The sequence below is a fragment of the Octopus bimaculoides genome, chromosome 24 (genome assembly GCF_046866305.1).
Source record: "Octopus bimaculoides isolate indiv1 chromosome 24, ASM4686630v1, whole genome shotgun sequence".
Classification (NCBI taxonomy): domain Eukaryota; kingdom Metazoa; phylum Mollusca; class Cephalopoda; order Octopoda; family Octopodidae; genus Octopus; species Octopus bimaculoides.
Window position 1 is genome coordinate 1,561,162 of NC_142951.1, and position 21,316 is coordinate 1,582,477.

A 21,316-nucleotide genomic window follows, 5' to 3' on the forward strand; every position below is an offset into this window, starting at 1 on the left:
CGTCATGGTAAATTAATTTTGTAAACAGAAATTTCCTGGAACAAAACCTACTGATACAGTTTTAGGTGAGGCAGAGTTATCCCCCTTAGATTAGTTGCAGCTGTGTCAACGACTACTTTCAAAATTGATAGCAGTTTCCTGGTCCACCAATGGAGAATTCTATGTTTACAATAAGAATTTTCTCTTATGAGGGCATTGACTAAACATCTTGTGTTTGGAGTTTAAAAAGTTGCCTGGATCAAGTGAGTTTTTTTAGGATCCTTGCTCTTTTATCCGAGCAAAGCTTACATCGTTTGCCCCCATAAAGATTATTCTGGGAGCCTTTGTTTAATCATGCATGGCATAGTTTCCTCTTTTAAACACCATATGTAGCTGGCCAGGGATGTGATGTTGTGCCTCTCTGGTATCCTAAAAGAGGGCCAGTGATTCCTCAGAAGCTGCTTGAAGAGGCCACCTGTGGAACCAACATATTTCTTTGCCTGTGCTCTTGTGCTACAGCGGCTGTTGTTGCAATCATTAACATTGCTTATGTTGCTGTCAAGTGATGTTGATGTTGTTGTTGCTGGCATCGCTGCCATTGCTGCTGGTGTTGCTGGACGCAATCCTGGTGTCGCTGCTGCTGAAGCTGCCACTGCAGGGGGCATTGCTGCTGCTGTTGTAGCTGCTTGCATTGCTGCTGGTGTGACTGCCGTTACCGTTGCCACTGTAATTGCTGTCCCCATTGTTGTTGCTAAAGGTAGAAGCTCTCTGAACTTTGCCCAACTCATTCTTATTCTAGCAGCTATGCTTGTATAGCATCCACCTCCACTGCTGACTTGGTCACCTAGGTAACAGAGGCTATCTACTACTTCTAAGCATCCCACTGGGCATTTGACAAAGTCTGTTTTCTCTACATTTCTAGTGTTTATTGGTGCCTACACAAAGACTACTTTCTCTGTTAACCTTCCAATGTCACTCCTGCACCTCTTATGTGTCCATAGCTTACACCAGGTACACCTTGTAGAGTTTCTGCTTACACCTTTTCTATATATCGAGCAGGACCATCTCTCTGAAGGGATTTGTGATTTGTTTATTTCCCTATTTACTAAGACTTTACTAAATTAACTTTAAAGCCCTTTGATTCCCGACCTTGCTTCCACACCTGAACTTTCTTCTCTGATTCTGTTAGTGATTCAGTTATAAGAACAAAGTCATCAGTATAGAAGATCTCCCCAGGGCAGCCCGTCTTACATTCCTCTGTTACAGCCTAGAAGACTATGATGAAAAAGTGAGGGCTGAGGACCGATCCTTGGTGAACTCCTACCTGTACATTGAATTCATTGCTATACTCATTACCAACTTTCACTTTACTGACAGCATCCCTGTACATCTCTTGTACAGCTCTCACTCACCACTCATCTATCATCTATAAATGCATATATATTTATCATATATATACACAGACACTTGGTTACATATATATATATATATATACTCATACAAAAGCATACATCTACTTACACACACACACACACACATTATGTTTACACCTATATTCACAAGTATACATATATACATCCATATATATATATATATATGCATACACATTCATACACATATAGGTGTTAGGATGCTAAAAATATGTGGTGAGAGCCTCTTGTCTGGCATGCCAAGGATTCTGCCAGCTCGTTGCCTTGCATAGTCAACCAGATAATACAAGGAGGTGTCATACCCAATGCCTGGCAAGTGTTAATTGTTATGAAAGTGTAGCAAACTCTAGTGAACTTCCTCTCTCTCTATTATATATAAGTACATACGAATGTAGCAGGTAATAGCTAATCTTTGGGTACTATTTTGGACCCCGTTTGTGTCTACCACTCCAGTTGGTTGGTATTGGCACAATTTGTCTCTTACTCTATCATGCGCCAATATGCAACCCAACCAACCACAGCATCCAAATAAGTCATGTGAGACAGTCTATTACAAACAACATTTGAGGCTACTGTCAGCTATAAAAGCTCACCTCCTTCTAGTTTCAACATCTGTTGGTTCTAGAGTTTCTAAGGCCTAACCACTGACCACATTACAGTGACCTCCATCACCATGATGTCTCTCACAAACATCTACGCAGCACCAACACACTGCACTGGTTCTAACACATTGCTGTTTGTGAGCTTTCCTCACCAGGTTTAACAACTAACATACAACCCACGCAGATGCATGCAGATATATGAACAAACGTACATCAACCACTTCCATTTATCATTCAGTTGTGTATATATATACGTGTGGCCACAATAAACGTATTTAAAGTTGTCACCTTTGTTCCATGTATTTCTTCATACCAGGTTTACTACCAAATGAGATTACAGCCTTCTGAATGGAGTCATGTTAGATGGAATGCCACTTAACCAACTAAAAAAGCAGAGATGTTTTAGAAAGAGCCAAGTACAGAAATATCAATCTGATGCACAAAGGTATACAAGTAATTGAATGACTATTAACACAATAGATTAATAAGATAATCAGTTTGCATGAGATCTAGTTTAGATGTGTGCCCAGCTCTGTATATTACTACTACTGTTCCTTTCATAATGAGACAACTGCAAAACGAACTGGGAATTATCCTTTCTACCTAGCATTTGTCAATCTAGAGAAGCTCTTTGCCTTGGTACTTCAATCTAGAGGCTGGTGGTCTTTAAAAAATAACTAGGTGTAGATTCAAGTTAAATAACAGCAGTGCAAGCTCCAGTATATCACACTCCAGCATGTCACACTGCAATAGCCAACACTCCAGTATGTTATACTTGAGTATCCAACACTCCAGTATAAAGTACTCCACTATCCCACAGTCTAGTAAGTCACTCTCCAGTATCCAGCACTCCAGTATGTCACACTCCACTATTTAACACTCCAATATCCAACAGCCTAGTAAGTTACTTTCCAGTATATCACACTCCACTATTTAACGCTCCAGTATATCACACTCCACTATTCAACACTCTGGTGTGTGTCGCACTCAACATCAGATCATAAATTAGTGAAGTTACTTCACTCTATCGATTTGCAAACAAAAGAGTTCCTAATCAAGGGAAGACAATTAACGTCGGACCTAATAATGTCTGCTGACGACATTTAATTGTTCTTCCTGCTGTTTTCTCTCTCAGACTTCTGTCATTTATTATTTTTCTGGTTCTCTTCGTTTCCCCCACCTTTTTTTCTGTTAATTGGATGTTTTACATTTTGCATTTGTCCTCTCCTTGCCAGACTTGTGCAACAGATGCGTTTATCCTTGTTTCGTAACCAGCACACAACCGTAAAGTCATGCAGGAAACGGTTTTACCTCATGTGAGTATCGCATTCATACATCATCATCATCATCACTTGTGTGTATATATACACACCTATGTGTGTAGTTGTCTTTATACATACATGTATGTACGTATGTATGTATGCATATATACATTCTCTACCCGTTTAGCGTTGACTGTCGGATGAAATGCCAGAGTATATATTAGATTTATCATCACTTGTGTATACACACACATACCTATGTGTATAGTTGTGTTTATACATACATGTATGTATGTATGCATATATATATATATATATATATATATATATATATATATATATATTCTCCCCCCGTTTAATGTTGACTATCGGAAGAAATGTCATAGTATATACAATGCTATAGTATATATCAATAATGTATTTTATTTTGGTCAAGTCAGTGTCTTAGAACAAAGGCGACTGACTCGATCAAAACAATATACACACACACATGTATATATATATATATATATATAGTACTCTGTTTATCATTTTGTCCACGTTTTGTTTGCAACGTCCTGTACCCGGACATGCATCTATATATACATGTTGATGTAGGTATGTACATACATGTACGTATATATGCATATACTCATTTATTATTTGTATTATACACACACACACACACATATATATATCTGTATATACCGTATTTTAACCCCCTAATTTTTTGCCCTTAAAATTTGGAAAAAAGTTTTTTTAAGGACTAATAATACTATCCATGTATAAGAAACTCCCATATTTTTGACAAAAAAAGGGCTCCTTTTACACATTAAAATACGGTATATATATATATATATATATATATATATATATATATATATATATATATACACGCACACCTACAAAACATGGAATCGTTGTCCTCTGTTTACTCTATTTATTTATTATTATATAAGTTCCATGTCCTTTGTACAATACTCGTTAATTATCATTAATATAAAGGTTGTTTTTTGTTTTTTCAACGGAGAAAACGTGTTTTATTTTCATCGGAAAAGAGAAATTGAAACCGAATTTATTCCTTAGATATTCTTCTAATTGTTTATGACGATGATCACAGAATGGAGATCCGGACCAAATTCGCTGGAGACTTAATTACATTAAATACATACTATAATCCGTAATTGCTTTATCGTAATATTTATTTTCTCTTTTATATTTAACTTTTCGAAGTCTAAAAGCAAAAATGAGATATAAACATTATTTGATTAATAATATTAATAAATAACAATAATCCTTTTTACTATAAGGGCTAGGCTTGAAATTTAGAGAGGGGGTTGGATGGTCGATTATATCGATCCCAGTGTTTCCTTACGAGAAATGTACATTTCTGTGCATGTGTTTTTGTCAATAGGCATATTATATACACACGAACACATATGTGTGTATGTACACACCCACAAACACACGCACGCTAATGGATGTCCTTGTTTGAAATGTGACATCTTCTCGTGACAATAATAATAATAATAATAATAACTGGCACGAAACACACTAGACTAGCAATTTAAAGGAGGGCACAAGTTGATTTACACCAGTTAAATGAAGTCTGGAAGCTAAGATAATTATTGACCCCTGTACATGACTGGTGCTTTACTTTATCAACCCTCGAAGATCGAAAAGCGACGTTGGCCCCAGCGGGAATTAAACCCAGAGCGTGAAAACCCAGGAGAAAATATTTTCTGATTTAGGCAGGCACAAGGCCATGCAATTTTGAAGAGAGTGTCTTTGTCGATTACACGGGCCAAATACTTGACTGGTACTTTAGTACTTTATTTTATCGATCTCGAAAGGACGAAAGGCTAAGTTTACTTCGATCGAATTTGAACTCGGAACGTAAAGGGTTCGAATACGTCGAGGTCAACTTTTCCTTTCGTCTCTCCATGGTCGATAAAATAAAGTACCAGTCAAGTACTGGTTCGATAATTATTTTATTTTCTAAAGCCTTATTTAATTGATTTCTCTCTCTCTCTCTCTCTCTCTCTCTCTACGATGCAATTTGTCATTAGATTTCCCAGGTTCTTGTGTTTGTGTTCAGGGGTATCAGGTCCACGCCTACCTTTGGAATGTTCATTGGTAAAATAAACTGGCGAGGAATAATTAATTAACCACAGTCTCAAAACAAATCAAGCTCTCTCTCTCTATATAATGACGACGGGAAAGTAACGAATAGTAATTATATTTAGATATCTTTCTTACAATTTCTCATACCGAAGTGAAACTGGCGTGTCCCCCCCCCCCAAAAAAAAAAGCCCACTAACCTCTGGACTAACGCTTCTCTTGGAAAATTCTAACATATCAATTATAGCTCTGAAGTTACTGGAATCATTTGGTTAGGCTTTTTTTGAAGATAAAACCAAACCCTGGTTACATTTTTATGAGTGTGTATAAATTATGAATTTGTTTGGAAAAGCACATTGGCAAAATTATTATTATTATTATTTTTTTTCACATAAGCTTATTCAAAACCTTTATTATCATTTTTAGCCAGACAATCATTTATAGTATTTTTAAAAGATTTATTTCACTTACATATTATATTATTAACATTTTACTTCAGTCTCTTACCTACTTACCTGTCTGTCTAACGGAATAGACACACACGTACACGCATATATATTATAAGAGTCACAGGTAGTAATATTGACACCGCATAGTGTCATAATAATAATAATTACTATAGTTCAATATATACACAGAAAATGCATACACATACATTTATTGTGTGTGTGTGTGCCGATTTATTGTAAATCGACAAAATACAGCTTCGCATATTTATGCTACTGTTTTGAACTGTATAGATGTGTGTCGTGTTAAAGGGGAAAGAGAGAGAGGGGGGTAGATCGATGGCAACACGAACAGTAAAGTAAAAAGAAAATAATCAAAACATGTTATCGATAGGAATGAGTAGTGTTATTGTAATACTTTCATATTGAGTCATTTAATGGAGTTTATTCACCCCCACCCCTTCGCTCTCTCTTTCATTTCGCTCACCTGTTTGTTTCAAATTTATTATCTGACAGGTATGTAAATAGATAATAAATATATCTACATTCGTTTTGTCATCCGCATGTGATCAAACAATGACATGACAGCGGTTAATGTTTCATTTTCAACTGTTGCAGCGGAAACGGTACGAATTTTTTTTTATACACGGGGAATCCCCCCTTAAACCATACTTATGCATAATACAAGGAAAGACTGGCCATTTTAGCCTATTGTTTGAGTTAACCGATGCTAAAGGTTGATATGGATCACGTACAATGTGCGTGTGGATAATAGTTTGACTCAGCTTCGAACCCGTCATAAAATATCGAGAGATGGGTTCGTCCTAGGCGCCCACGAAACTTTGTCACATGGGGGCTGAGTCAAACTGTTATGTATATATTATGTATAGGGCGCATAGCGCAGTGGTTTGGATGCTGTACCATTTCCAGGCAACGTCGATTTTGTGGAGAAAGCGAGATAATGTACAGCACATTCGTTTGATCACAGTAAACGAATCATTTGTGTGGCAGGTCGTTTCGACAAAAGTTGAACACTCAGACGTCAATCTTCAACAAGAGAGCCCATCATATATATATATATATATATACTCTTTTTATTAAAGCTGCGAAATTATCAGAGAACTGTTAGTCGGTTTCACGTCCCGTTGGTCGGATGGGACTTGAAAAACTCTGAGTAACAGTTCTGCGATAATTTTACAGCTTTAATAAAAAGTAGGTCACTCTACCTTTGGTATCAAGTACTATTTTTTCAACTTGTTTTGGACTTATGTACTCACCTGTGTGTGTGTATGTATATAAATATATATATATATGATAGCTTCTCATATAACACACACACATTATTACTCTGGACGTGATAAATTAATAAAATTACAGAAAATAATGTAAACGCCATAAAACTTTATAAAACAAATATAACATCGTAATTCACTCATTCCTCCTCCTCACCTCCCACCCAGCTCGCATGTTCGAATCTTTTTCCCGTATATCTTTCCATCTGCTGCATTCTTGGCTCATCTCTTCAATATCCCGAGACGACCATTTGTTACCACTTCTACCCATGTCTTCCTTGGCCTTCGTCCCTTTTCTGCTGCTGTTGCTTTTCCCATTTCTAAACCTTCATACTCATGTCTATACCAACACATTACCAAATGGCAGTTCCTGAAAACTGTTGCTCTTATAAACTCCTGTTACAGCTGGGAGAACAGTTTTTCTGTACAAACCCTAATAATGTTTAATTATAAAAATATAATAGGATTCTCAAAACATTGAATGTCTTTGAGGGTCCAATAAAATAGGTACCAAAGGGGGTTTATGGGTTAAAAAAATGATTGAGAACCAGGGCTGTGGAGTCAAAACAAAGAATTTTGACTCTGACTCCTCTACTGTTGGGCACCTCCAACTCCGACTCCTCTTTATGTAATCAAGTGATAGTGTTGGTCTACATATCTCATAAAGTATATGCATATGCTTGTACTATGAGTAGGCCTATGGGTTATAACTAATGGAGGCGCAATGGCCCAGTGGTTAGGGCAGCAGACTCGCGGTCGGAGGATCAGTTTCGATTCCCAGGCCGGGCGTTGTGTGTGTTTATTGAGCGAAACACCTAAAGCTTCATGAGACTCTTTCGCCCCAACTTTCTCTCACTCTTTCTTCTTGTTTCTTGAGTAACGCTGCAATGGACTGGCGTCCCGTCCAGCTGGGGGGAACACATACACCATCGAAACTGGGCCAATGAGCCTGGCTAGGCTTTGAAAGGGCGACATTGATCGTTTTTTATGTTATAACTGGTTTAATAAAGATATTGTGAGTCGGAGTCGGTAAAACTATACCAACTCTGACTCCATGGCCCTGTTGAGAACCCCTGCTTTGTCTTCGAACCATTTTCTGTGACATGAGTTTCATATGATGAAAATTCTTGAATCCTTCAAAACCATATTCTCCCTATATACATTATTAGTGTTTTGTTTTTTTTCTACCAAGCATTTACCATGATGGCATTCTTTGGTTCTTTTGATGGATCTCCTCTATTGAATATTTTGAGGCTGTAGTGTTTGGTATTAGAGTTCTTTGTCTTTGTGTGACTTTTCTAAGATTGTCCTCTTCCGTCATCTCAAGAACTTTGTCCAATATCTTTGTTGATATAAGAATCTCTTGCAGGCTACAATCAAACCTTCGCTAAATTGGATCTAACATTGGAGATAACACTGAGTGGTAAGAACACAAACCTTATTCTACTGCAACTACTGACCAGCTGGTGACCACCTGAGTGAGCAGGTGTGTTGTCCAGAATTTAGTTGTGTTTTCTTCACTTAATCAGTAGAAAGTCTGAGGCCATCTTACTGTTATTTATGCACTGCAGCAATGAAATGTGAGAAGAACCCAGTTTTTATGCTCTGCATATAGAACCACAAATTCTTGGAATGGTAATAAAGCACTAACAACTGATTCTTTATGTCTTTTGAAACACCTGGCTGTGCCGGACTCTCCTCTGTCACTAAATTCAAAACGATGAATGACTGTCTACGTTCATGCATCATCTTCATTGTTTTAAGGTCCACTTTTCCATGCTCGCATGGGTTGGATGGAATTTGCTGAGGGAGATATCCTATGGCCAGATGCCCTTCCTGTTGTCGATAAGGTAACATTTCCCCACGGCCAGACATAGTTTTGTAGAATATTAGAAAGGAATGACATGCTTGTGTGACAGTGATGTCAAGACAAGGGGAGATGTACATTCGTTTTATAAGAGCTTCTCTCAGTTTCCATCTACCAAATCCACTGCAATTTCCAGCAGACTGCCAGTGCCCAACCTACAGCAGAAGCTTCCGAGCAGGCACCAGCCTGATTGACAATGACCCTTCTTCTGCCATGCAATGTCCTTGGTCATCATCTGCAATGACCGATGAACATTATATTATATAGTAGAAGACATTTGACCAAACTGCTACACAGTAGGATTGAAACTGAAACCTGTACCTCACTGGGAAGCAAACTTCTCAACCACACAGCAATTCCTGCTGGTAAACATTCCTTACTTAATTCACAACCAGGTGTGGAACCCTGTTTCCTCTTCGTTATACACCTGGGAAATTAGGACCTTTTCCCAATTACTTAACCCTTTCCAAAATAGTTTGATTTCTTCAATAGGTGCACTGCCTGCTTCACCTAATTAAATTAATTTCAGTGCCCTTTTGTTAGCAATTTCTAAATCAACACCACCCACCCACCCGTTAACTTCATAATTCTTGAAGGTTATGTCTAGAATAGCTTGGCACCAACACCAATTTCTGCACCATGGTTGTATGTTTGCTGTGTCTCGTTGGAATATTATCTGAATTGTGTGTAAAATGGTGAGCCCTTGGATGACTTTTGTTCAATGTTATTTTTCTGTCAAATTCTCTGGTAATTATCTTTTATTTTACACTTGTTTCAGTGACTGGATTGTGGCCATACTGGGGCACTGCCTTGAAGGGGTTTTAGTCAAGCAAATCAATCTCAGTACTTGTTTTTTTTTTTTTTTTTGTGTGTTTAGAGTCTTGTACATATTCTATCAGTTTCTTTTGCTGACCTGTTAAGGACACTTGCCCCAGGTACCATACAGTGAGACTGAACCCATAACCACATGGTTGCAAAATGAGCTTCTTAACCACACAGACAGACATGCCTGTACTGATGGCCACAGTTTTTATCTTCACATTCCATGTCTTGTGTATTTTCATTTTGAGGTTCTTGAAATTTGATAACTTTTCCATTTCCTTCCAGATATATTTTGGATAGAGGAAGGATGCAAGTGTATTGTTTGTTTTACTGGGGTTGATCTAATTGACTGGCTACCCTCTCCCAAAATTTCAGGCCTTGTGCCTACAATAGAAGGGATTATTATTATTGAAGGTGGTGAGCTGGCAGAAACCTTGGCATGCTGGGTAAAATGTTTAGTGGTGTTTTGTCTGTCTTTATGTCCTGAGTTCAAATTCCACCAAGGTTGAATGTTGCCTTTCATCCTTTCAGGGTTGATAAATTAAGTACCATTTGAGCACTGGGGTCGATGTAATGAACTTGTCCTCGCAAATTTCAGGCCTTGTGCCTATTGTAAAAAGGATTATTATTATTATTATTATTATTATTATGCCTATTGTAGTGATGTCATTGGTTTCTTATATTCTTCCAGGAAAACATGAGTGTAACTAAGAAAAACAGCAAGAAGACCTTCCACATTGATGAGTCTGACTTGCTTTGCAAGAATGGATGCGGTTACTATGGTAACCCAGCCTGGCAAGGGTTCTGTTCAAAGTGTTACCGGGAAGTCTACCAAAAGGCAAAGCAAGCCCAGGTGCAGCACGATGCTTTACAGAAGGCAAAACGGTAAATTATATTTTTTTTTGTTTCACTTGATTATTTTACCCCAAATTTGAAACCTGAACCTTTATTATTGAATATTTCAGTTCATTTGATTATAGGATGCTGAAGTGGAATTCTTTATTGTTGCAGTAATTTCCGACATATAAATGGATGTAGTAACATTTCTCCATTTAGTTGAGGAAGCATTTTCTTTTTCGTTTTCCTCCTTTTTCCTGTTTCTCTCTCTTCTTTGTCTTGCAAATTACTTGGCAACTTCATTAGTGCTGGTGGCATGGAAAAAGATCCCCAGTCCATATTGTGTAGTGGTTGGCATTAGGAAGGGCATTCAGTCATAGAAACCCTGCCAAAGCAGACATTGGATGTCAATGTGGCCCTTTAGATCGCCCAGATCCTGTCAAACCATCCAACCCATGCCAGCATGGGAAGTGGATGTTAGATGTTGGTGATGTAGTGTAAACACATTCAAACATTGTTACTATCTTTTCGATACTTGCTGCGTTTCACATGGAATTTTTTGTCCCTCGAAGTTGTCTTGGTGTAGAAGTCAACCTATGTTTTTCAGTGGTAAATTTTGCTCTGAAAAATTCAACTTACATACCTGAAAATCTGGTAATAAACATATGCATAGATGACATGTCGAAGGAGAGTCCTTCATTGTTTGGTAAGACAAGCACCAAATCATTACATTTCTGACAACTACCAGTAATGTTTGTTAATCTACAGCAATGTAATTTATTTATATAGAACACTACGAAACAACATCTGCAGTTGTTGGTCTCTACACAATTGAGAGAAGTGGTGCTTGATCAAATAACGGATTTATCAAACTGAAGTCACGACAGAAAGAAATATGCTGCTCTTCTACTACAAGCAATAAGCTTTCTCTGTCTCTCCCTCTTCTCTCTCCTCTCTGTCTCTCTCTCTCTCTCTCCTCTCTGTCTGTCTCTTTTAGCCCTGGCACTCCTTTATCCGTCTGCTGCTGCTGCTGTTCATTTAGCCACAGAAGCAAGTACTTCACGAGTGGCTTATCACCATTATTCAAATTGTTACTCTGTTTTATTCGACCTGTTTCAAGTCCCACCCAGAGACCTCAAGTAACAACAAGTTGGAGATTTTACTGTGGCTGTTAATCTCAGATTAGCAATGACATATTGTAGACCAGATTCTGAGAACTAAAATTCTGTTAAATTTGTAATATTTCAATTTTGAAATATTACAAAAGAAAAACAATCAGATTCACAGTGTTTTCTTTGGGTGTATCATTATTATTATTATTATTATTATTATTATTATTATTATTATTATTATCATCATTATTATTATTATCATTATTATTATTATTATTATTGCAATCATTATCATTCATTATTATTGTTGCTGCTGCTGTTGTCTACTTTGGCAATGAGCTTTTCCTACTAACTTGTCTGAAACCATGTTTAAAGTGGTCTCACTTTAAAAGTTTCCATTAAACTTTCATGCTGGTCTATGTTTCAAGCACCATTTAATAATGGTAAAGTGGTTTTATCACATTCTGCAATATTTCCAAAATTAGCTGGGGAAAAACAGCAGTGTATTTTAAAAGAAATGTGGTAACGAAAGGGTTAATTAAATATAAAGATAACCTCATTAATGCTAACCATTTTGCTTAATGAAAATCATGCTTAGCTGAGTGGTTTAGAAGTTTGCTCCCCAATGAAGTGGTTGTGGGTTCAATCCCACAGTGTGACACCTTGGGCAAGTGTTTTACGCTAAAGCCTCAGATCAACAAAAGCCCTCTGAGTGGCTTTGATATGTAGAAACTGAAAGAAGCCTGTTGTGTGTGTGTGTGGCTCCTTGCCTTGACATCACATGTTGTTATACAAGCTGTGTTCTTCGTTTCCAATGTTCCATACAAACATGTCTAGCCACAGAGAAATATTACCTTACTAGGAAACAGGTGAGGATTAGCAACAGTGAAAAACCCCTCTCATCAAATTCTGTCTGACCCATCCCAGCCTAAAAAAAGTTGACATTGAAACAATGATGAAGAAATATTTAAAACTTTTTTTTTTTGTTCTTTTCTACAGAATTTTGATTTCTATGTTTTTGTTATTTATTTCAGACTGGCTGGACTTGGTGACTCCCCTCCATCTTTCTCGAAGTTTGAAGAGAAAAAAACCCAACAGACAAACAAAAGAAGTCATACAGTGAAATCCATCTTCAAACGACCCTTACAGAAAGGTTTGTTACTATTATTTTGAGCTTGTAATTTTGGCTTTTGTGTTGGAGAAAACTTGCTGCCCACCTGTCCAAGAGTGGCACAACAGACATTACTGGTCCTTTAGTATTCAGATTATTCTGTTAAATGTAATACAAATGTAAATCAATCGACATTGATTTGAATTAATCATGAATTATCTTGTAAGTTTGAGATTTCAATGATATTTCAATGAGATTTCAATGAGATTTCAATGAGATTTCAATGATTGCTGAAGTTTTGAATGGCATTGTTAGGTATAGGGACAGGCATTGTAATCTCAGCCACTTAGATGTCATGTTAACCAGATTAAGTTCAAGCCTTATCAATACTAGGGCTCATGGAAGACCTGAGTATGGGGTTTGGTGCCCATGGCCTTCAAAGGCTCTCTGGTTCTGATGAAATCAAAGTGAATAATAAGCCAGTCAATGATCATGGACAGAGAAGGAATTACAGAGGGCTTCTAGTAACAATCATTGCTGTTGTCTCACTTATAAATGCTAAATCATTTTTTTTTCATTCTTCCAGAATCTTCTCCGGATCAATTGGCCACCCGAAAGAAAGAGGTGCGACGTGCTAGCCTGGAGAGTCAGCAGGTTGGTGGTGAATTTGCTGAATTCCTTCAAACCTTAAAGAAGCCAGTTGCACTCGATGTTTCCAAACGAGTGCGAAACTTGAATGAACGGATCCATAACCTCACTGACTATTCCATTGAGGAACTGTCTGAAATGGTGCAAGATTTCTACCAGAGCATGTCTGATCAATTCCATGGAACTCCGCTTTATAGCAGTAAGTTTGAACAGTTTCATGGTTTTTTTCCATACGTGGTTTCATGCCAAACATATTCCTAATGGAAAAAAGGGGTGTACATTTTATGAAGAAAAGTCCAGGGTCTTTTTCTTGTTGTAAGTTGAAGACTGTAGGAAAAAATGTGGACAGGATGGAATTCCAGAGAATTAATATTCTGGAATGGAAAGACTTGAATTTATGTTTAGTGCAGGGGTCTAGGGGTAGTGGTGGACAGAACATGGGGTGATGAGGGAACTTAAAATGGAGTGAGGAATGCTTGAGTGGAGGTAGAGACTGGCCAGTTCCAAAGATCAGTGGTCAATGTAGTAACAGTAGAAAAGGCTGAGTGAGGAGACACAGCATTTGTGTGGGGATTGCTAGGGGTGAGAGCATGTGGGTGAAGGACTTCATGCCAATCAATTGGATAACCGTTTATTGGATGTATAGCAGCAGCAGCAGCAGTCCTGAAATATGAGAGTGGCTTTTTGAACTTTGGTACAAGATGTATCATTTGTTGGTGTGGGGCATGGTTGGGGTAATTTTTGTAATGAAGTCTTTGCTATGGTAAAGAGGAATGATTGTCTATGAAGCAGAGGCATCTAGCATTTACAGACTTTGAAGTATCAAATTGGGAGTTTTTCATGTTTAGGGTGGATTCTGTATAATAAGATTTTTCTTTGATATTTATAGCTTTGTATTGTTGAAGGTAAAAAGATTATATGACCCCAATTAGGGGCTGGTTTTAGGGTCTCTATTCATGGAGTCAGTGAGGGTTTCATATGAGATGTCCAAGTTGTGTGTATGCTTCAGTGGTTCTCAACCATTTCTTGCCAATGGAAACCTTTTGGATTCTTATTTTACTTGAATGGACTCTAACCCTAGCCATTCAATGTTTTAAAAATCCTATTTTTAATATTGACTGTTATTAGGAATTGTGTAAAAAAAATTAAAAAATAGAAGTGCAAGCAATTTTATGCCCCTAAATTTTAATGGAGTTCTCGTATGGATCCTCAAGAGTCATATGAACCTTGGTTGAGAACACCCTGGGGTAGATGACAGTCGAGTGCAAAAGGTAAAGGAAGAATAAAAGATGGTATCATGTTTCGGAGTGTGTGTGTTGATAAATAAGCCAATGTATAGGATGTGTGTGTGTGGTGGGGTGCAGAACCAATCTTTGAGGGTTGGTTTTGTTTCTTCTTTACACAGACACACACTTCCTCTCCTATACATTGAGTGTACAGGTGGAAGTGGAGAGTATCTAGACTAAAGAATACTCCATCAGCACAAGATGCAATGATGCCAATATTGAGAGGTGGAAGGAATTCATAGAATTAATCTCATCTTTTTGTCTCAGTATGACTGGAAATTATGGGCCAGTGGAACCAGAAACGGTCCCTGTAACCTGGTTGACTTATTAATCCAGCTCCCAGTTTTTCTACTCGTCTGTTTTCTATCCTAACCTCTACTCATACTCAACAGGTTGCACTCCAGAAACAACAGAACAGCTTATGGATTATATAGAAAAATTCATCATGACAACTCTGTACCGGTTGGTTTTCTGTTCTCCACACACCAATGATGAGGAGAAAGACTTGACCATCCAGGCTCGTATTCGAAGTTTCCATTGGGTCAATCCACAGATGCTGGACATGTCTATTGCTGAGCACGAATCTGCAGTTCGACAACTGGTGGACCAGGCAATTACAGGTAAATTGATAGAAATGGTAAAGCATCAGACTAAATGCTTTAATGAATTCGTTAACAGTTTCACATCATCCTTGATCGGGTTAACCATTGATAAGAAACAATCCATCCATAAACATCTATTTTTGTTTGAGAATAGTTTAGCTGCTATTTCTAGCAGGTTAAATCCCTGCATAACTCTCTCTCTTTCATCATTTCAACGTCCCCCCTTTTCTGTGAACAGCTGAAATATGTTGAGGCAGATTTTCTATGGCTGGATGCCTTTCCTGTCACCAAACCTCACCTTTTTCAAAGCAAGATAATGTTTCCATGTGGCTGAACAAGTTTCAATGGAAAATTGTAAACAAAGAACACAGCTTGTATGACGGGGATGCTTGTTTACAACTATCAGAAGGACACACACGTGCGTGGGTATATATACACACATATGCAATGAGATTCTTTCAGTTTCTGTTTGCCAAATCCTCTCACGAGGATTTGGTTATCACAGGGCTATAATAGAAGACACTTGCCCAAGGTGCCATGCCATGGGACTGAACCCAGAACCAAGTGGTTTTGAAGCAAACTACTTGACCACACAGCCACATTTGCAAGAATAATCTCAGGATTATTCTTGCACTTTTTAAATCACGTTTTTATATAACGAGTAATCTAAGAGCTAATTAGCTATTTCTGATTATATTTTATCAATGATGCTAATTTAATTGAACAAATAATTTGCTGATATTGCAGATATTATTGAAATGAATTCGAAACGTGCACCGCAAGACAAATTAGCATGTTTGGTAAAATGCAGCAAACATATATTCGAAGTGTTACGTGCATCGAAAGACAGTCCAGCCAGCGCCGATGAATTCTTGCCTGCTCTAATTTACATTGTCTTAAAGGCTAACCCTCCTTTACTCCAGTCGAACATCCAGTACATCACCCGGTTCTCCAATCCCAGCCGCCTTATGAGTGGTGAGGCTGGCTATTATTTCACCAACCTTGTAAGTATCTGGCTTTCACGTCGCAACTGTTTTCAACTGTTTAGCATTCAGATTACTTCTGTCAGATGTGGTGGCTTCTTGATTCATAGTTTTGAATCAATCGAGCATTGTCTTGTAGCTTTGAGACTTCAATGATATGATTGTTTATTTTTAGAATGACGCTGAAGAATGATAGGTGTCAGAGGCCAGACCTTGCCTACTTTAACATAAAACAGAATATTGGGGCCAGATATGGCCACTTTAAATGCTAAAGGGTTAACAATTAATCTGTGTTTGCTTTAATAATTCTCTGTAATTAGGTCTGTCTCTCTCTTTCATATATATGTATCATCATCATCATCGTTTAACGTCCGCTTTTATGCTAGCATGGGTTGGACGATTTGACTGAGGACTGGTGAACCAGGTGGCTGCACCAGGCTCCAATCTGATCTGGCAGAGTTTCTACAGCTGGATGCCCTTCCTAACGCCAACCACTCAGAGAGTGTAGTGGGTGCTTTTACGTGTCACCCGCACGAAAACGGCCACGCTCGAAATGGTGTCTTTTATGTGCCACCCGCACAAGCCAGTCCAGGGGCACTGGCAACGATCTCACTCGAAAATCCTACGGGAGCCAGTCAGGCGGTACTGGCAACGGCCATGCTCAAAATGGTGCATCTCATGTGCCACCCGCACAAGAGCCAGTCCAGGGGCACTGGCAACGATCTTACTTGGCTTGCCGGGTCTTCTCACGCACAGCACATTTCCAAAGGTCTCGGTCATATATATATATATATGTATGTATTATTTTATCAATTTACTAAGTTGAATTAAATTTTTAGTCTAGTAATTTATAGATTTTAATCCATTAAAATCTATAGGTGGTGAGCTGGCAGAATCGTTAGCACGCCAGGCAAAATGTTTAGCTGTATTTTGTCTGGCGCTACATTCTGAGTTCAAATTCTGCCGGGCTCAATTTTGCCTTTCATCCTTTTGGGGTTGATGAAATAAGTACCAGTGAAACACTGGGGTCGATGTAATCGACTAATCCCCCCGCCCCACCAAAATTGCAGGCCTTGTGCCCTTAGGAGAAAGGATTATTATTATAATTAAATGTAATTGTCTGTTTGTGTCTCTATTTTTCGTGTAAATATAACACTTGTGTTTCTTTATTTGCCAGTGTTGTGCTGTGGCATTCATTGAGAACATTGCTGCCGACTCACTTAGTTTGAACCAGGTTGAGTTTGAACGTTACATGTCAGGAGAAGCAACTCCTCCCTGCCGTGGCAACGAATACATGTGTGAAGGCATGCGCTTGATGTATGAGAATTTGCAGAGGCTGACCGAGATGCAGAAGCGACACGACAAGGTAATGGCCGAAGCGATGCAACTCCAGAGAGATGTGGAAGAGTTCAAGGAGAACTTCAAACAGGAAATCCAGAATGTTCTAGAACGGAACCCACTGACCATCAGACCGCGTAAGGTCAAAGTCGAAATCGATGAAGTCAGCGAGGAAACTCACAAGTTACCTCCTCCTCTTGTCCCTATCCAATCCCAGGTGACAGCACCAGTAGCACTTGTTTCTCTCACAGAACAACAACCACCACCACCACCACCACCACCGGAATCCCTTCCTGAGCACCCACAGATTAATTCATTACCGTCTCCATCATTGTTATACAACACTGATTCACCCATTGATGCAAATTTCCTTGAACCCACACAACTCCCATGAGACAAACATTAAACCTCTTCCCTTTTATTTTGATATGGGTTGAATTATTATTATTATTATTTTTTTTACTTTTAAGCCAATGGGATCAACTAAGAATTATTGTTTTTTTTTTGGTTTTTTTAATGTAAATGCCATCGAACCGTTGAATGGAAGGCACCGGTGGACAAGGATTCAAATGTGCGGACAAAAAAAACAAAACAAAAAGAAAAAGATCAATGGCAGAACACCAAATGAGATTCCAGTGATACTTTGATGCCGAGTTCAATTTCTACCAAGCAGTTCGTTCTCTTTCTTGTTTTTGTTCTCAAAATAATGTTTTCCTTTCTGAAATCTGTCATTTAGTTTTTGTATTTGTATAAGTCTTGGCTGTTAATTACAGTGTGTGTGTGTGTGTGTAAGCATATAACATCTGGTCATCTTAGAATAATTTTGCCCCCCCCCCCCCATCCACTTCTTCCCTTTTTAAATTGTTCCAAAGTTTCTCCAATCCACTTGCTTCTTGTTTCACAGAATTTGTCTGCAACTAATGATGAAGCGAAGCTGTTTAACAGAAATAAAACCATTCAATTGCCCAGTCATGCTTAACAATCTGTTACTGATGATGATGATAATTTCTTTCGGCTTTAGCCACAAGATCTGAAATTTGGGGGGAGGGGGGGGGGGCTAGTCGATTACATCAATTCCAAGACATGACTGGTACTTAATTTATTTGACCCTGAAAGGATGAAAACCAAAGTTGACCGTGGCAAAATTTGAACTCAATGAAATGAGTCAAATACCTCTAGGCATTTTGTCTGATGCTCTACCGATTCTGCCAGTTCACAATAATAGAAGTCTAATATTGGCACAAGGCTACACATTTGAGAAGGGAGAGACAACACAATAAAACGACTTAAAACTAATTAACTTTTAAGTGTAAAATAAGATGTCTCTGACATGGCCGCAGTCAAATGACTGAAACAAGTAAAAGAGTAAAGAGTAAGAGTATATTTATATATAAATATATTTATATATATATATTTTTTTTTTTATAGTTTCAGCTTAGAGCTGTGGCCATGCTGATGCACCGCCGTGTTGCTACACTGTTATTACAGGGAGCCTCTTACAATTTGTGGCACTTGGTGAAGAATGTAGTTTGATTTAGCAACCCACATTTGCACCTCCTGTCGCGAGGTAGGTTTATCTGGGACTCTCAACAGGAAGAGGTCCAGCTTTGATTTAAACCCCTACATCTACTTTGTGCAGGTTCCTCAGGCTCTTTGGGAGAATATTAAAAAGCTGTGGGCCCCTGAAACCCAAACTGTTGCAGTAACTGGTCCTGAAGCGTGATGGCATTGCTGGGATCTTTGGTACTATGCAGTGTCGTCCCGTTCTGGCATTGGTGTAGCTTTCAATGCCAAAATTTGGTACAATTCCTTCCAGGATCTTCCAGACGTATATTACTGCATACCTCTCCCGCCTTCTCTCCAGGGAGTAGAGTCTTAGCTGTTTCAGCCTTTCCCAGTAGCTGAGCAGTTGCAAAGAGACAATCTTCTTTGTGAATCTTCTCTGGATTGCTTCAAGGTCTGCTGTTAATTTCACACTGCTGGGTGACCACAGTTGTGAGCAGTAATCCAGGCGGCTGAGGACGAATGTCCTCCAGAGGATCATCATGGTTTCCTTATCTCTGGTTCTGAATGTTCTCAGGATCCATCCAGCCAATCGTCTGCACTTTGTTGCCATTCAGGTCTCTCACTGATTTAGGCTCTGGGATTGAAATTCCCTGCGGACCAGTGTACTCTGTAAGTTTCTTATTCAGTTTTGGGCGTTGGTAGCGCAGGGCTTGGAATTTTTCAGCATTAAACTGCATATTATTATCCTCAGCCCATCTGTAAACTGAGTCCAACTCCTGCTGCAGGTGTGCAACATCACTGGAGTTCTGTATTTTCTGCGAGACTTTCGTATCGTCTGCGTAGCTTGCAAGTGTGGCTATTCGGGCCCTTGAAGGCATATCTGAGAGAGCGACTATAAAAAGCAATGGTCCCAAGACAGTGCCCTGTGGAACACCGCTCATTATTTGTGTTCTCATAGAGGTGGCTCCATTAGCCACGACTGCCTGACTTCTATCTTTCAGAAAGTCATGTAACCACTCTCCAAGTTTTCCAGCTATGCCAAGATCACGCAGTTTGTGGCATATCACACCATGATCCACTTTGTCAAAAGCTTTTACAAAATCATGGTATATTACGTCCACATTTGAGTTGTTGAGTAACTGCCTCAACACCCAGTAATAATATTGTAAGAGCTGGGTCAGGCAGCTCCTACCTGGTCGAAAGCCATGTTGGGTATCACTCAGCAATTTATTTTCTTCAAGGAATGCAATTAGTTTTCCTCTGACTATCCTTTCCATGACTTTGCTGATGTGTGAAGTCAGAGAGATAGGCCTATAGTTTTTGGCATCTGCTCTGCTTCCCCCTTTATGGATTGGGCATATTATTCCCTCCTTCAGCTTGCTTGGCAGTCTGCTGTTTGCGAGAAAGCTCTGGAGGGGTTTTGCCAGGGCATGTTTACACGATTTAAGGAGGATTGCTGGGAAACCATCAGGGCCAGCAGTTGAGTTTGTGTCCACTTCATGTATAGCTAGTAGTACATCTTCTTCGCTAATGTTGATGTATTCCATTGTAGCTGCCTCACTGGTTATATATATTTATTTATATATATATAAATAAATATATTTATTTAAATATATATAAATATATTTATAAATATAGTTGTAGTATATTGTCAACTTAATGTGACAATCCCAATAAGGGAACACATTACTGCCGTTTAGCCCTAGGAAGTTGGACCGCTTCCTGTCGGCCTTGACACAATTACTGTGTCCTTAAGTTTGTGAAGGGGAGACAAGCTCCTCCACCCAGTCTAGCCAGCATTCAGGGACATGTTTCTGAGTCTTTGCTCGTCATCAGCCGGAAGTAGCTTGCCAGCTGGATCGAGAGGCCTGTTTCTCCTTCACAAACTTATGTAAATCATAGTGAAGTTCATTCACTGATCAGCAAAATTAGAAATATATTTCTAAATCAGCACAAACTTAAGGACACAGTAATTGTGTCAAGGCCGACAGGAAGCGGTCCAGCTTCCTAGGGCTAAACAGCAGTAGTGTATTCCCTTATTGGGATTGTCACTCCACTACTGCTTAAATCTCTCTGAGAGATTTAGAAATATT

The 21,316-nt window shown here is 38.7% G+C and overlaps 1 protein-coding gene across 7 annotated transcripts in view; it reads left to right on the forward strand.

Moving 5' to 3' along the window:
* The window catches only part of LOC106876042 (rab5 GDP/GTP exchange factor), a 25,701-nt gene extending 7,016 nt beyond the window's left edge, over window positions 1-18,685 (forward strand). The window contains exons 2-10 of one of the 7 annotated variants that reach the window (XM_089341248.1): window positions 2,328-2,456; window positions 3,247-3,327; window positions 8,481-8,534; window positions 10,492-10,685; window positions 12,784-12,902; window positions 13,447-13,707; window positions 15,187-15,414; window positions 16,144-16,400; window positions 17,557-18,685. In XM_089341248.1, coding sequence (XP_089197374.1) covers window positions 10,498-10,685; window positions 12,784-12,902; window positions 13,447-13,707; window positions 15,187-15,414; window positions 16,144-16,400; window positions 17,557-18,111 — 1,608 coding nt within the window. In that variant the 5' untranslated portion in view covers window positions 2,328-2,456; window positions 3,247-3,327; window positions 8,481-8,534; window positions 10,492-10,497 and the 3' untranslated portion in view covers window positions 18,112-18,685. Of the gene's footprint in view, window positions 1-110; window positions 243-2,327; window positions 2,457-2,782; window positions 2,911-3,077; window positions 3,328-8,480; window positions 8,535-10,491; window positions 10,686-12,783; window positions 12,903-13,446; window positions 13,708-15,186; window positions 15,415-16,143; window positions 16,401-17,556 lie in introns of those variants that run through there. The other 6 variants (XM_089341245.1, XM_089341249.1, XM_089341244.1 and 3 more) reach the window with 6 other exon arrangements.
* The last annotated feature ends 2,631 nt before the right edge of the window (window positions 18,686-21,316 follow it).